The 16,706-nt window shown below is 40.8% G+C and overlaps 1 protein-coding gene and 1 pseudogene across 2 annotated transcripts in view; one reads left to right on the forward strand and one right to left on the reverse strand.

The window, feature by feature from the left end:
* Positions 1-214: 214 nt before the first annotated feature.
* Positions 215-16,706, reverse strand: part of CCDC81 (coiled-coil domain containing 81) — a 41,377-nt gene continuing 24,885 nt past the window's right edge. For both annotated transcript variants that reach the window (XM_063095877.1, XM_063095876.1), the window contains 8 exons: positions 13,821-13,914; positions 13,252-13,395; positions 10,923-11,027; positions 8,119-8,291; positions 6,530-6,608; positions 6,091-6,311; positions 2,340-2,465; positions 215-356 (listed from right to left, as the gene is read on the reverse strand). In XM_063095877.1, coding sequence (XP_062951947.1) covers positions 215-356; positions 2,340-2,465; positions 6,091-6,311; positions 6,530-6,608; positions 8,119-8,291; positions 10,923-11,027; positions 13,252-13,395; positions 13,821-13,914 — 1,084 coding nt within the window. The remainder of the gene's footprint in view (positions 357-2,339; positions 2,466-6,090; positions 6,312-6,529; positions 6,609-8,118; positions 8,292-10,922; positions 11,028-13,251; positions 13,396-13,820; positions 13,915-16,706) is intronic.
* Positions 13,970-15,601, forward strand: LOC134374993 (large ribosomal subunit protein eL32-like; annotated as a pseudogene).

Here is a 16,706-nt window from a genome sequence, read left to right on the forward strand (position 1 = left end):
CACCTTCACAACCATCGGAGACAGGTTTGCAAATTAAGCGGGTTGAGAGGAAGGCAGGAGGGGAACACCTATGTGAATTCGACAGGGGTTAAAAAGCACCAAACCCAAACAATACATTTTTTCCTCTGAGGTACAAATATGCAGTTTCACAATCACCCTAAACATATAAAAGATAAAATCTTTCCCCAGGAAACGCAGGTCCACCCTTGGAGTTTTACACAAACAGCCGGGAGCCGTGCAGGAACGTGTTGAGCGGCCACAGGTTGCTGGCGCCCACGTTGGAGGTGCGCCTCTGGCACTGCTTGCAGCGCCCGTACTCCGCGCACTGGTCCAGGAGGAACAGCTTGTCCGAAGCCCTGGGAGAGGAGAGCAAAAGCAGTCAGCAGCAGGTGCTCCCGGGAGGGGCACGGAAGAAAGGTCACAGCTGGTCCCTGCTCTCGAGGCTGAGCAGCCTCCCCGCCAGGCTGCTATCTGCGGCTCCCCCCCTCCTGGCATCCCCCACTTCCACACCTGTGTTCCTCGTTCTCCACTAAATGAAAGGCCCTGCTCAGAGCCACCACAACAGTCTGACCCTACCCTCCTCCTCGCCACACCCACCCAAACCCACAGAGAGAGAACACAGAACTTGCCCAAGATGTCACAGCCCGCCAACCTCTACCTGTGCCCTGCCGGGCTCCCTGCCTCTCTCCTTGGAGGGGAAGATCGGGGCATTAAGCTGCTGGTTAACAGTTAACACCAGCGGAGAGAGAAGAGTAGGAAAGTCTCACGAGACAAAAAAACAGTTTGAAGCAAAGAAGAGAGGGCAGCAACAGCTGATTTTTTACTTAGACAATTTTTCTTTGTTGTGTAAGACAGTTCCTGGTATCTCTCCTACCCCATAAACATTTATACATGGGTGGAATTCTGTAAAAAAAAAAAATAGGAATCGCAAGAGCAGCCTTAACAGAAAAAAGAATAAACAACCTTGGAAGGGGGCAGGGGAAGCCCCACCTGGCTTGCCTTGGTACTAGGACAGACTATCACATGCTCACTGCACACAGGGGAACCTTGTCTTTGCTTATGCTTTGTTTTCTTTTTTACATCAACCAATTCTTTCTTCCTACCTGCTGCCCGCTTGAGTTCCTGCCCAGAGCTCGACCTAGGTCTTCAGGTTAACAGATCTGCTCTGCCATGTTCCTGGCGCAGAGCTGATAGCCTGCCACTCAAGATTATTTCCTGTGGCTCCTATATCTTTTATCACCATGTTGGCCAGGCATTCTTTCTAAATCCAATAAATCTTCCTGGCATTAATCTCATTGCCTTTTACCTACTTTTCAACAACACTGAGAAAATGGCTTGAAATCCTCAACTCCCCTTTCCCTTCCGCTTCTCTAGGACAAATGACCCCACTTCTCCTTTGGAACCTATTTTTCATTTCATCCTTCTTACTTTCGTCATCATAAAATATGGGTTCTGCCTATTAGAAAAACAGCCTTATGAAAAAATCTAAAAAGGAAAGGAGATTTAGAGATGAAGACCCATTACAACAAATTTTATCCATGATAAAAATTAGTTAGACTTGGTCTGTTATATCAAATTTTTAACTTTCTATGAAATCATACTTTACATATATTTGTAAAGTGTTTTAATTTTTTCAAAGTGTAATACTTTCTCATCTCTTTATTTGATCCCTTAAACTCCTGTGTTTGCTTGGTTGGCAAGTGTTTACTTTCCCATTTTACAAATAAGAAAAATAAGACAAAAAGATTAGCTGCCTCTCCAAAGTTAGTGTTAATTATCAAAACCAGGACTAGAACCCAGATTCCCTGACTCTAGATTGTAAATATATAGCTAGGGAGATGAGACAGAGATATAATAAAAATTTTCAGGAAGATGTTCTTGGTTCGTTCATAACGGGCACCTCACTTTTCCAATCCTACCCACACCCCCTTGACTCTGCTCTTAAATGACCATTCCATAAGCCTTGGAAGTGTTCAGATCAGAAACTCACTCTCCCTGCTTCCAACTAGTTCTTTCCAAAGAGAATCCCCATCCAACACAAAAAGAAAATAAAGCCATCCTAAGCAGAGGTAAAGATTAGGACAGAATTGGTAAACACAGCATACAATACAGAATTCTCCAATCCTGTGTCCATAACAGACATTTCTAATCAATCACAGCAGTATTTCCTACTGAACACAGGCTTGCTTTCTCCACAAACTTCTCCAGGCAGCCACTACTAATCAACTGGAGTCAGCACTTGAAACCTATCTGCCATTCCAGGGTTAGAGGAAAGTGAACAAGGAACAGAAGGGATTTTCTTTGCAACCTAAGAACTTCTGTTGCCAGTCAGGTATTACCGCTCAAAAGCCTTCTCTTCCAGGTCCCGCTGCTTCTTCATCGCAGCACTCCTTTCCCAGTCCTCCTGTAAGCACTGGTTGATTCTGTTCACTCGCTCCAGCTCGGCAGCTCTGTCTGCCAAGTGTCTAGAGAGAAAAGAACAGTCTAACTCCACTCATAATACTTGTAAGGGCACGGACCAACCTTGGGAGCCCCATGACTCCATGCTTTCTGTTTTATGTTAGACTAAATGGAAAACCTTTCGGTTTGTTCACTACTCTGTGAAATATACTAAAAGGCATGAATGCTGTAACAGTATAGTGAAGCTCCTAGCTTTCAAATGACTTATGGGTCTATGATCTTTCTTCTTCAATCCTGGTTTAAATAAGCAGCATTGAAACCTTTTCCAGTTAACAATTTCAGCCTTTAAAGCCATTAATTTCTTTTGAGGCTAATTTAACTCATCTGAAGAATCATTCCAAATGGATTTCCTCTACAGTATGTTTCTTTCCTTTTATTCCAGGCTTTCGGCTGTCAGTAATCAGCCTACCAGTTGCTACAGGCATTTTCCGAGACAAAGTAGAGAGGCATGCAAATGAAAGTCTAGAAAGGGGGAAAGAAACAGAAAAAGACTAAGCAAGAGAAAAGAAAAGAGAGAAAATAGCTGACACTGTGAAGAAGGCAAGGAAAAAAAATAGGAGTGTTTGGTGAAAACCATGTAATCAAAGAAGTGATTGCAGTATAATATCTCTCTTCAAGTACAATGTGTCAGTATTCCCAGCACTGTGTTTCTATCACTGATCTCCAAACTCACTTAAAGTTATGAATCACTTTAAGCCTGGTTCAAGTTATTTATATGTGTCTGTTTCTTGCCAAATTGAAACTTTTACTGTCAGTTCTCATTAAATTCTAGAAGTAGCATCACTAAATGTGACTATTCATTTAGCCTCTTCTGAAGGGTTTTGTGTTACAGCCACTAGGTGTCAGGATCCTCTGAAAAACAAAAAATCAGTAATGTCTTCTGTACCAGTTCAGTTTTTTCTAAAACAGCATAGCTAGCTTTTCATCTAACAAGCATTGATTATTCAATAGTTATTGTGTGGTTATTATAAAGATTAAATGATATCACAAACAGATTACATATATATAATATCACATAATAGGAGCTCAATGACTGAATGGTACTATCATTTTTTTATAAGCTTTTTTTTTCTTTTCATAGGGTTTTTTGTCTGTGTGGTTAAAAACACATAACAAAATTTAGCATCTTAACCATTTCTATGTATACTGTTATTTGATGTTAAGTATATTCACATTTTTGTGCAACCAATCCCTAGAACTAATTTCATCCTGCAAAACTAAAACTCTATACCCATTAAACAACTCCCCATTTCTCCCTCCCCAAGCTCCTGGCATAAATGGAATCATACAGCATTTGTCTTTCTGTGATTGGCTTGTTTCGATAGCATAATGTCCTCAAGGTTCATCCATGTTGTGGCATGAGTCAGCATTTTCTTCCTTCTTAAGGTAGAATAATAATTCCATTGTATGTATATACCACACATCTTGTTCACTCATTCATCTGTGGATAGACACTTGTGTTGCTTCTACTTGGCTATTGTGAATAAGTGCAGCTATGAACATGGGTGAGCAAATATCTCTTTGAGTACCTGCTTTCAAATTTTTTGGATACATTCCCAGAAAGGTCATATGGTAACTCTATTTTTAATTTTTTTGAGGAACCGTCATAGTGGTTTCCATAGCTGCTACACCATTTTACATTCCCACCAACAATGCACAAGGGTTCCTACTTCTCCACATCCTCACCAATACCTGTTGTTTTCTTTCTAATACAAGCAATCCTAATGGGTATGACGTGGTTCTCTCACTGTGGTTTTGGTTTGCATTTCCGTAATGATTAGTGATGTTAAGATTATTTTCATATGCTTATTGGCCTCCATTACCCTATGTTTTAAAGGATAGGTTACATTTTAAAAAAACGCTTTAATTTAAATGCCTAGAATAGGAAAACGAGACAGTGCAGGGGGCAACTAGCATTCTCACAGCACTTCTGGGAAGAAAATTGCTGTACCATTTTCAAAATTAAACTGTCAGTATCTGGAATACTTTAAATGTGCCATATGCTTGACCTGGCAACCCCACTTTTATGAATTTATCTGATAGAAACAAAAGAGCCAGTACAGGAAATATACTAAGAATGTTTTATACAGAATTGTTGTAATAGGAAAATATCTGGAAACAGTGAATGTTCATCAATCCTGTAAAGGTTATAGTATATCCGTATTATAGATATTATGCTGCTATTAAAGAAAATAAATCTGGTATATATTTGCAAACCTGGGTATGAATTAATGACACATTATCAGGTTAAAGAAAGGTTCATTTGCAGAGTAATATATAAGATCTCACAGACTTCATTTTCATTTACAAAAATAGAAAGAAAAATGTGTGTGCCCATTGTTTGAATAGGAAAAGATTTGTAAAGGATAGAAAAACATGTAGAAGGCTGCATATTAACCCTAACATTGGCTGCTTCGTAGGGGAAATTATTAACCTTTAATATTTTTTAAAAATCCCTCCACGATTTGACTTGTTTCAATGAGCACAAATTGTTATATACATATATTTAAACAAAAGCAGAAAAGTTTAAAGAAAAAAAGAATAAAACAAGTATAAATAGCTCAGCAAGCCTGTTTGGATCACACTGACTAAATTATCCCCTCTGAAAGCATGTGGTCTTCTATTTGCCACAGGAGGACCTAAGATCACATCTTGAGATGGACCAGAGAAGGGCCAGGGAATTGGAAAAGATAAAGGAAGTGAGAGAACCTGGAATAATAACCAGTAAGGAATACAGAAACAGAAAACAAGGATCTGACCCATACAGAAAAGCGGATCTACAACCAGAGCCCCAACAAGAAAGGTAACTAAATAAAAACCAAGGGTTACATTTGTTCAGATATTTACAGTTTCCAAAAATGCTCTCACATACATAATTTCATTTAATTATCACAGTAAGGATGGGTGGGGCAGGTGTGATTATCCTTATTTTTCATAGGAGAAAAAGAAGACTCAGAGACCCTACATGTGATCCAGTCAAGGTCATAGAACTCGGAAGTATCAGAGTCTAATCCTCCTAACTCCAAGTTTAGGAGATCATCTAGAGAAGTTAACGGCTATAGGCAGAGGAGGAAGCTGCAATAATCTCAGCAACAAATGCAAAGGCTCCCAGATCCAGCTGTGGCAGCACATGTGGAAAGGCAGAGCCACTAAGGGGCAAGTGAGGGCTGTTCGCCTGCTGTAAAACAGAAGCTAAAACGGAGCTCAATGCTTTCCCAAGGGAATACATTTTTTAAAAAAATCAGTGGGAAAGACATTTTCCCCTCAGTCATGTTTAAGTTTTCAAAAACATATCTGATAAAGGACTTGTACACAGAGTATATAAAGAACTTTCAAAACTCAAGTGTATTGTAAAGGGAAGGAAAAATATAGGGCGGTAACTGGAGGGAGAAGTGAGGTCAAGAGAGGGTTTTTAATATTGATTTCATAACTTTTTCTTCAGAGGGCAAATAGTGAGCATAAAATGAGCTGAAGCATGTAATGAGCTTAGAACAATGTCTCGCACAAGCAACTCCTCAGTGTGTGAGCTATTATTCTTACTTCTGTGCTGTTGTATGAGAAAGAGAGAGAGAGGAGAGGAAAGAAGAGAGGGAGGGGACAAGGAGGGAGAAAGCTCAGGGACCTCCTTACTGTCGCTGTGTCCTCTGAAGCAGCTGCAAGTCCCGTCTCTGGTCCAGCAGCTGGTGCAGGATGGCTCTCGTCTTGCGGCCAGCAGCTGTCTCCAGCTGGTGCTTCATGCAATTCTGTTCTCGCTTTCGCTTTTCTGCCATCAGCTCACCCTCGTCCTTACCAAAGATAGGCTCAGAGGAGTCTGGCTCAAACATGGGCAGCTGCGAGGGTCTGTTCTTTACCTGAAACAGGGACACACATAATGCAGATTATAATTCTACCAGAGAACAAACCTTATGGACACTCAGAAAAATACCAGTACCATACAGGAAAGAACAAGGGGCTCAAAAATCACAAAATGCATATAAAAGCATCCATAACATTACAGTATTTATACATATTTTTAGAATGCTACTGAAACACTGCATAATTTTTTAAATAGTAATAATTGTCCCCTTACCTGTGCATCCAAAGCTCTCTTGTAACACTGTGTTTCTTCCATCTTATCTTTTAAGTATTTGGCTCTTTGCGCAGCAAGTCTGGCAGTTAAGAACAGGAGAAGGTGGGCCCGTAGTTTAACAGAGTCTTTAATAATACAGAGTAACATCATCAAAACATGTCTAATATGTAAGAATGAGAGCTTGGTAAATAAAAATTGACATTTCATTCCGAGAGCTTTCAATATAAGAAAGAAAAGAGTAATTCAAATCCATAGGCTAGTAGACAATGTGTTCAACACAGGACAGACAAGACAGGTAAAATAAGGTGACCAACTGTAGTGTATTGAATTATGTCCCCCCAAAACTCATTGAAGTTTGAATTGTCTCCCAAGTTTTACATATTAGAAACTTAGCCCCAAGGGCCTGTCTGTGGCTCACGTGGAAGAGTGTGGTGCTGACAACACCAAGTCAAGGGTTAAGATCCCCTTACCGGTCATCTTTAAAAAAAAAGAAAAAAAAAAAAAAGCCCCCACTGTGACTGTTAAGAGAGTAGGAAATCCTATTATGGTAGTTGAAAGTTGGAGCCATGAAGAGATGATTGGGTTGTAGGACCATGCAGTAGGGAATGGATTAAAAATGGTGGTCAGAGGCATCGTTCTGAGGTCTTTAAAAGAGGAGTCTGTCTTTCTCTCTCTCTCTGCTCTCTCTGTTTCCACTGTCTTGCAATGTGAGACCCCTGGGTCACTGTCACCACCACCAGATGGGCATTGGACTTCCCAGCCTCAGAAACTGTAAGCAATAAATTTCATTTTCTTTACAAATCACCTGGTTCCATGTACTTTGTTATAAGCAACATAAACAGACTAATATACCAACCATATTGTCCAAATGCACTACTGCTAAAACAGCAGGCACCATCCCCCACACCCCTCCCAGTTCTTCAAAAAATCTAGGTAACTACAGCCTCCACAATTGCTCTTCTTGCCTCAGTAGCAAAAATGTGGGCCCCCATAGGCATATATGAACTCCATGGCCCTGACCCTATCTCAGGCCTCAGATAACCCAATCAATACCAATCAGATTCTCTTCCCTGAAAATTTGGAATTGAGACTAGCATTCTCCAAGTTTGAGCTGGAATAAAGACAATGTCAACTAAGGAGCTGCGGGTGTAAGCAAAGGGGATGCCTCTCTAGTCCCTGGTTCCAATCCTTCCTGGGTTCCATGGGACATCCCTACATACTTATAATAAAACCTCAGCTTTTCCTTGACATCACCTGAACATCCAATTGCTGGAAAAGGTGCCTGCTCAAGACATGTCCCTTCCTCCACCTACCAGTATTGGTGATTGCAAAACAATACAAATCAATACTCTGTAACTATAGTAATTATAGACTGGCAATCTTTACTACAATGATAATAATAATAATGATTGGTTTTTCATTTTTCTAATGTAAATTTATGCTATGGTATGGCTGCTAACTGGGTTAGTTTGCTCAGTTAGTTACAGTGGTGCTGATGAAACTACGAATGCTGATTCAATCCCACATGGAAATTAACTTGACATGAAAATTCCGCATTTGTTTTTCAGAGCATGTCTAGCTGGACTCACTCCTCTGTGAGTTGCACTTGTTCTAGGCGGTCCATCAGCTCTTTGTTTTGTCTTTGCTTTATTTCTTTTTCCCGTCTGTTATCCATTTGTTTCAGGAGACTTTGGCAATATTCCTCTTGCTTAAGAGCATTCAGCTCAGGACTGAGTGGCCGTTTATCAAACAGGAAGGATTTCTAGAATAAAAGAGAAGCAATTCATTCATGCTAGAATGCCAAAAAATAAAGGTAATAATTCAGAAGACTAAAATCAATCAGAAAGTATTTTTTTAATTTCTAATATTTACTCAGTCCTCAATACACTGACCGGCTAATGTTAAGGTAACCCACAGAATAATATGAGCGTGTTCAAGAATGAAGCTGAGTTGAGCTGACCAGAGTCCCATTTCTGAGACAGGGATGAAAAAAGGACCCATGGAATAAGTCCTGAGCTAGCACTGACAACATCCAGATGAAAGGAAGAAGGAATTCTGAGTGGGTGCGCAAAATCTGGGCGAAGACAAAAGAGGAGGTGGCACAAGGGAGAACTGAACACCTGCTGTGGGCCTGGCCATTCGAGACCCTGGCAACCCAACAGTGACCAAGAACAGAGACCCCAGCTGTCATCACACCTGCATCTGGTCCAGGAGACAGCCAACAAGTAATACATCAGATCATTTAAGGTAGTGATGAGCACTATGAAGTCCTTATCACAACAAGTGAGTAGGTGGGAATAGGGCTGAAATGGTTGGTTACGAGGGAACACTTCTGTGGAGATAAGAGAATCACCTCCATTGTAAATATCAGGGGGACCTGTGTTCCACACAGAAGTATCAGCAAGTACAAAGACCTTAGATCAAAACAGGGCAGGCATGTTCAATAGGCAGAAGGATGTCTGTGTGGCTGAGGCACAGTAAGCAAGGGGAGCAGAAGTCAGTGAACTCAAAGAGGAAGGCAGGGGCCAAATCATATAGGGTCTGATAGGTCAAGGTAAGGAGTTACATTTCATTTTAATTCAAGGGGAGGCCAGTAGAGGCTTCAAAATGGGAGAATGGCATGTTTTGCTTCCGAATCTTAAAAGATCACTTTGGCTGCTATGTGGAGAATGGACCGTAGGAGAGCGAGAACACAAACAGTATGTCTAACTCGGGAGGTACTGCAGAAGCTGGGCCTTAAAATGTGGCTTGGACTAGTGTATAACATTGAAGATGAAGAGGTATGAAGATACTGGCTACATTTTGGAGGTAAATGCAACTGGACTTGCAGATGGTTGGATGCAGGGGACGGAGAAAGGAATCTGGAATCAGTCCTGTATATGGAGTTTGCTGGCTGGTGATGCCACTTACTAACATGGGAAGATGGAGAGAACAGGTTAAGGGAATTGAAAGTTCTGTCTGGGTCTTTTTAAATTCCAGATGTCTACAGATATATCAAACATGAGAATCAAAGTAAGAAATTTAATCTGGAGCTTATATCTTGTATATCAGGAGAGCAAGAGATCATGCCCCAACCTCAAAAGCACCATGCTCGCTTGCTCTCCCTCCTCGCACCCCCTGCCTGGAATGCTCTCTGCTTCTCTACCTAACTCTCATATGCCAGGAAGTCCTTCCAGATCTCCTGTCTGGGTTAAGTGACTCTCCTCTTTGCTCACATAGTGCCCTTCTCAAAGATTTATCCTAGCATTTATTACACCACACTCTTGTCTCTTTAAGTTGTCTGTCTCCCCCACTAGACTGAGACCTCTTTACTTGAGGGACCTTATATTCATAGCTATCAGCACAGTGGCCAGCACAGAGGAGTTTAATAAATGTTTGATGATTAATAAAAAATACACGCTTTATTAGATTTAAGTCCAGAGTGTCAGACTACCAAGATATTGGTGTGAAAAGAGAAAGATTCAGGCAGAAATAAAGGTAGACACAATGATTGAAAACTGAACCAATTGGTGAAGCAGATGATACCTCCATCTGAAGCTGGGCTTCTCAAACTTTAATGCATATATAACCACCTGGGGATCTTATTCCAATGTACATTACTGCCTTGGGTTGAATGTCCCCCCAAAACGTAATCCCCGCTGTAAGTGTTGGGGGTGAGAAATCCTATTATGGTAATTGAAAGCTGGGGCCTGGAAAAGGTATTAGATTGCAGCACTATGCCATAGTGAATGGATTAAAAATGGTGGTCATGGGCATGGTTCTGAGAGCTTTAAAAAGAGAATGAATGAGGAGGTTAGTCTCTCTCTCTCTCTCTGCTCTCTCTGCTACACTGCTTTTGCAATGTGATACCCTGATGTCACTGTTGCCACCACCAAAGCCTTCACCAAATGTGTTCACTGGATTTTGGATTTCTCAGCCTCTGAAACTGTGGGCAATAAATTTTATTTTCTTTATACAATACCCAGTTCTGTGTATTTTGCTATAAGCAACAAAAATGGGCTAATACAATTTCTATTTAGGAGGTCTGAGATGGGGCCCTAGATTCTGCTTTTCCAGCAAGCTCTGAGGTGATGCCAATGCTGCTCGTTCTCTCTTTAGATCCTGGGGCTGGACTTTACTGAGGCTGGTACCCCACCATCTGTCCTAGGTCCTAGTTGAGAATTACTGTAATTAACTAAGAGACTAATAAGAACAGTATTGTGAATGTGAATTGTGTGGGGGCAGACACTGGACACCACCTGACCTAGAAGAAAGCTTCAACCCTGCACCACCCACTTTTCCATTTAAAAACTCTTCCACTTAAAAAGTGGCACAACCTGCAATACAGGGAGTGGATCCAAATATGCAGAGATGAGACAGGTGTTAGCAACAGAAATTTTTAAAAGATTCTTACATAGAATTCAGGTTTCTCATTCTTGTGGCTTCTGATAGCTTCAGCAACTCCAAGATTATAGGCAGCATTTTTCTGATTCTGCTCTCTAGTAGCCAGACTTTTCATCTAATTGCAAAAAAAAATTTTTTTTAATTTTTAATTGCATATTGAAATAGAGCCTTTAAAATTTTAAATTCTATTGCATTAAAATAATCCAACCAAGGTAGGAACCTGCCTTTTGGAGGCAATGTTTCTTTCTAATGTCTTCACAGATTTAAAAAAGTGAGTTGGGGTAGATTTTTTATGTCCTGTTCTTGGGATTTAGGTACCACCACTACAGGAATCTTAGTAAGGAATAGAAGATTTTATCATAAATGCAGGAAAGGGCAGTAGGGTCAATTATTGGAGACCACAGAAATCTGGATAGAGCAAATGTAAAGGTGTCATTCTGTTTTTCCTGCTTGAGATAGGCCATGATTCTGAAGGGTAAAAGCAGTGCTACTAGAAATCAAAAACAAGGGTACTTCAAAAAGTTCATGGAAAAATGAAATTAAAAGATAATACAAGTCAAGAGTTCAGATCCCCATGCTAGCCAGCTGCCAAAAAAAAAAAAGATAAAAATCTTTCCATACACTCTTTGAAGACACCTCATATAAATCCAGCAAGTTCACCTTTAAAATTCAATCCCTTTATATCAAACTAAATGCTTCTGCACAGCAAAGAAAACAATCACAGAGTGAAGAGACAACCTGCAGAATGAGAGAAAATATTTGCAAACTATGCATCTAACAAGGGCTTAATATCCCAAATATACAAGGATCTCAAACAACTCAAAAGCAAGAAAACAAATAATTGGATGAAACAAATGAGCAAATGAGCTGAATAGACATTTCTCAAAAGAAGACATACAAATGGCCAACAGGTATATGAAAAAAAGCTCAATCAATCATCAGGAAAATGCAGATAAAAACCACAATGAAATATCACCTCACTCCAGTCAGAATGGCTATTATCAAAAAGATGAAAAATAACAAATGATGGAGAGGATGTAGAGAAAGGGGAACTCTTATACACTGTTGATGGGAATGTAAATTAGCGTAACAATTATGGAAAACAGTTTGGAGATTCCTCAAAAACTACAAATAGAATTACCATGTGGTCCAGCAGTCCCACTACTGAGTATATATCCAAATGAAAGGAAATCGATATATCGAAGAGATATTTTCACTCCCATGTTTATTGCAGCTCTATTCACGACAGCCAAGACGTGGAATCAACCCAAGTGTCCATCAACAGATGAATGGATAATGAAAATGTGCTCTATATACACACAATGGAATACTACTCAGCTATAAAAAAAGAATGAAATTCTGTCCTTCACAGCAACATAGATGAGCTTGGAGGACATTATGTTAAGTAAAGTAAGCCAGGAACAGAAAGAGAAACGCTGCATGTTCTCACTCATACGTGGAAGCTAAGAAAGTTGATCACATAGAAGTTGAGAGTAGAGTGGCTGTTACCAGAGGCTGGAAAGGGTGGGGGATTGGGGGTCAGGGCAGGGATATAGTGAGAGGTTGATTAACGGATACAAAAGTACGGCTACATAGGAGGAGCATTATCTAGTGTTCTATAGCACTGTAGGGTGACCATAATTAACAACAATTTATTGCATACTTTCAATTAGCTAGAAGAGAGAATTTTGAATGTTGCCAACAGAAATAAATGATAAATGTTTGAGGTAATTAAAAAAAAATAATCAGTGGTTGCCAGAATTTCAGGGGATGAGGGAGGGTGGGAGGGATGAACAGGAGGAGCACAGAGGATTTTTAGGGCAGCAAAACTATTCTGAATGATACAGTAATGGTTAATACGTGACATGCATTAGGCAAAACCCATAGAACTACACAATACAAAGAGGGAACCCTAATATAGAATTAAGTTAATAATAATATATCAATATTGATTCATAATTGTAACAAATGTACCACACTAATGTAACATGTCAGTAACAGGAGAAACTGTATATGTGAGTAGGGGAAGGGTATGGGAATTATCGGTATTTTCTGCTCAATTTCTCTGTAAAACTAAAATTGCCGTAAAAATGAAGAAAAAAAATAAAGTAAAATTCAGTACTTATTGGGGGGAAAGCAGTGATACGTGCAAACATTCAACTACATGGATATCTATCCCTGTGTTGCTTATTATTAGTGAAAACTTGGACACAACCCAAGTTTTAGTCCAGCAGTCCCTAAATGCTTAGATATGTTACAGTACAGGTGCACGATGGAGCATTTTATAATCATGTTCTACTGTCCTGTATGAGACACACTGAGTCAAGGTGCTGGACTACCTGCTGTTTGAAGAGCGCCTCCTGATCCTTCAGCACTTGGTACTGCTGTATGAGCCGCTCATCATCTCTCTCTCTCTTCCTCTCCTCTCCAAAGTACAATGGGCAATTGCGTTGTGCTCGTTGCAAACAGACATAGCACATTTCCTACAATCCCAAATTTCAGGACAAATTAATTTCTACCTTTTACTTCTTTGTCTTCACATTCCCTTCACAAGCTCTCCAAAGTCTAGGTATATCAATAAACATACTTTATAAAAGGATATATTAGTGACAATTAGCAAAAGGAGATTTGCAGAGTGGACCCCACAAATAATCAAAAGGATTTACTGAACTTTCAGCTAATCAGAAGTGTTTATAGCAACTGAAAATCAGAAAGGGATTTCCTGATCCTATTTCTGTTAACTAGTAGATCTTGACTAGTAGGGAGATTTACCACTGACCAGTTTGACTATTGAGTACTTGTTCCATAGCCATATATTACAATTAAGAGAGAGTCCCAGAACTCTCTTGAGAAACAGAAGTGCAAAGGAAGGATCTGACTGGGCTTTGTTTGTTTGAAGATGCTGTACCTGTCCTGCCTTATTATGACCCAGGCAAGCAAGGGCTGGAGATGTTCTGGGCTTCATTTCATTGTCATTTTTCAGACAACCTGGCGATGATAATCTATAAAAACAATGCAACATTAATTAATGTTTAATACAGTCTGGCCTCTAGAGCAATGATCATTTTAGAAGCAAGTATAATGTAATTAAAAATACATCTCAATGGTTTTCCTCACAACAGCTCTATTTAAAAAGGTTAAGAACCTGTACTTGGTATCAGATAAAACTGGGTTTGAATCCCAGCTTTGTTGCTTACAAGCTGACTGAAATTAGGCAAGGTGTATAATCTGGCAAAGTCTTAGTTACCGATTCTGTGAAATGGAAGAAAATTTACTCATTCCAAAAAAGTGTACTGAGTGCTTACCATGTGCACTGTATTAGACATGGAAGATACAGTGAAGAACAAAACATACACACAAAATCCCTGTCCTCCTGAACTTAACATTCTGATGGGGACAGACAATCGACAACAAGACAAACAAGTGAACTCGACAGTATGTTTCATGATGGTTAGATGCCATGCAGTGCTGAAGGAATGGAGTATTAAATCCTGAATAGAACGGCCAGGGAAGGTGACATTTCAGTAAATACCTGGAAGAAGTGAGGGAGCAACAACGTAGATATCTGATGGAAAAGACGATCCAGGCAAGCAAACGAGCAAAGCCCGTGAGGTGGGAGCACGCCTGTGTTCAGTGCAGCTTGAGGGGGATGAGTTAGGGGTGACAAGGAGGAGGTAGGTCAGTGACCAGGCAGGATCTTGAAGGCCATGGTAAGGACTTTGACTTTTACCCTGAGAGAGATTGGGAAGTCACTGGAGGGTTTTGGGCAGTGGATGAGATCATCTAACTTACACTTTCAAAGGATTACTTTGGCTGCAGTGTTGAGAGTAAACTGAATAGGGACAATGGCAGGAACAGGGTGAACAATTAGGAGACAAATCCAATAACTCAAGAGAAAGAGATAGTGGCTTGGACCAGGGTGGTAGCAGAAGCGGTAATAAGAAGTGGCTGGATTCTGGATATATGTTGAAGGTGAAGTTGACAGAATTTACTGACTGGATCCAAGTGCTTTTGCCTTCTCTCCATACCACTGGCATGGAGAATACTTCCAACCACAATCCCCTGATGAAGTGTAGGAAACACAGTCCATTCTCTTGACTTCACACAGGCTCCAGCCCCTTGTCAGAGACCAAGAACTGAACCCCACCAGGTGTGCATATGGTTTCCAGCATTGCCCAGGTGGCCCAGGGCAAGAGCTTTAAATATCAACATGAAGTAGGCTTTCTCGTCCTTGGCACTGCCTACAGAGGTGGCAGCCATCTCTTACTCAGCATCTTACTCAGTGGCTGCACTCAGACCCCTTGTGAAGCTCAAGATTCTCAAAAAGAGGACCAAGAAGATCATCCTGCACCAGTCAGACCAATACATCAAAATTAACCATAACTGGCAGAAACACAGAGGTACTGACAACAGAGTGCAAAGAAGATTCAAGGGCCATATCTTGATGCCCTACACTGGTTATGGGAGCAACAAGAAAACAAAGCATATGCTGCCCAGTGGCTTCTGGAGGTTACTGGTTCACAACGTCAAGGAGCAGGAAGAGCTGCAGATGTGCAACAAATCTTACTGTGCTGAGATTGCTCACAGTGTTTCCTCCAAGAACTGTAAAGCCACGTGGAAAGAGCAGCCCAGCTAGCCGCCGTAGTCACTAATCCCAATACCAGGGTGCACAACAAAGAAAATGAATAGACAGCTTGTGTTCAGATTTTATTTGTGTTAAAATAAACCATAAAAACACTAAAAAATACACACACACAAGTGTACTTCAAAAACTTTGTGGTAAAAAGATAATTAAAAGATAATACAGACTTCCAGCCAAGACAGTGGAATAGACAGTTCCCAGCATCTCTCTCTCCCACAGATCAACCAATTTACAACTATTAAAAAGCAACAACAGCCAAGTTGGGGCTGCTAGAGCTCAGGGGAAGAGGAGGACAGACCTATGGACTACATGAAGGCAAGAGAAGCCACGATGAGAGAAAGAAAGAAATGCTCCTACTGTTTCAAATCCTGGCTGTTTCCAGGCTGAGTGCACAGAGCAGGAACTGGCAAAAGCCACAGTTGTGCCCTTCAGATGAAGTTGCTTGGAGGCAGCTGGGGAGAAGAGGATCTTCTCCTCTTGGTGGCCTGGGGGCCACCAAGACCACTAATACAGTTCTCATGGACCCACATAGAGCAAGGAGCCACAACAACTGAAAAGAAGGAGCCACTCAGAGGCTGATGAATCATTGCAAAGGAATGGTGCATGGCCCATCTCATGGGAAGTGTTTGGAGCATGGACAGTGGAGGAGACGGGCCCACCAGGGGAACACTGGGGCACAGCAAGGACAGCTGATCTGCCCCCCAATCAGTGTAGGAGCACTCAGAGGAGACTGGTCAGGAATATAGAATTGCATGAGAACAATGCAGTTTGATGAAAAGACTCAGGTCCAGACCAGAGTTTCTACACAACCCAGGTGCACTGGATCTCACTAGACCCGGAAGTACCTATAAAGTCAACCATTAAAACCTGGGCTGCACAAAAAGCCTTCCCTAGGGAATCAGCATCAATTTAGCTCAACCACAGGGCTCAATTACTGGTCCCCACAGGAAGTTGCCCCATTTTAGAAGTAAGCAAAGGACAAAAAATTAGTTCCAGCACAGAGTTTAAGTGGTAGAAACAGCAAATAACACAACACAGAACTGAAAGAAAAAACAAAGTTCCCACAATTGGAGACAAAGTTTGATATTAACTATTAAAGGTCTCATTTCACCAAAGAACACCTATAACACCTAGAAGGACCAGAAGTCCCCT

The sequence above is a fragment of the Cynocephalus volans genome, chromosome 4, assembly GCF_027409185.1.
Source record: "Cynocephalus volans isolate mCynVol1 chromosome 4, mCynVol1.pri, whole genome shotgun sequence".
Taxonomy (NCBI): domain Eukaryota; kingdom Metazoa; phylum Chordata; class Mammalia; order Dermoptera; family Cynocephalidae; genus Cynocephalus; species Cynocephalus volans.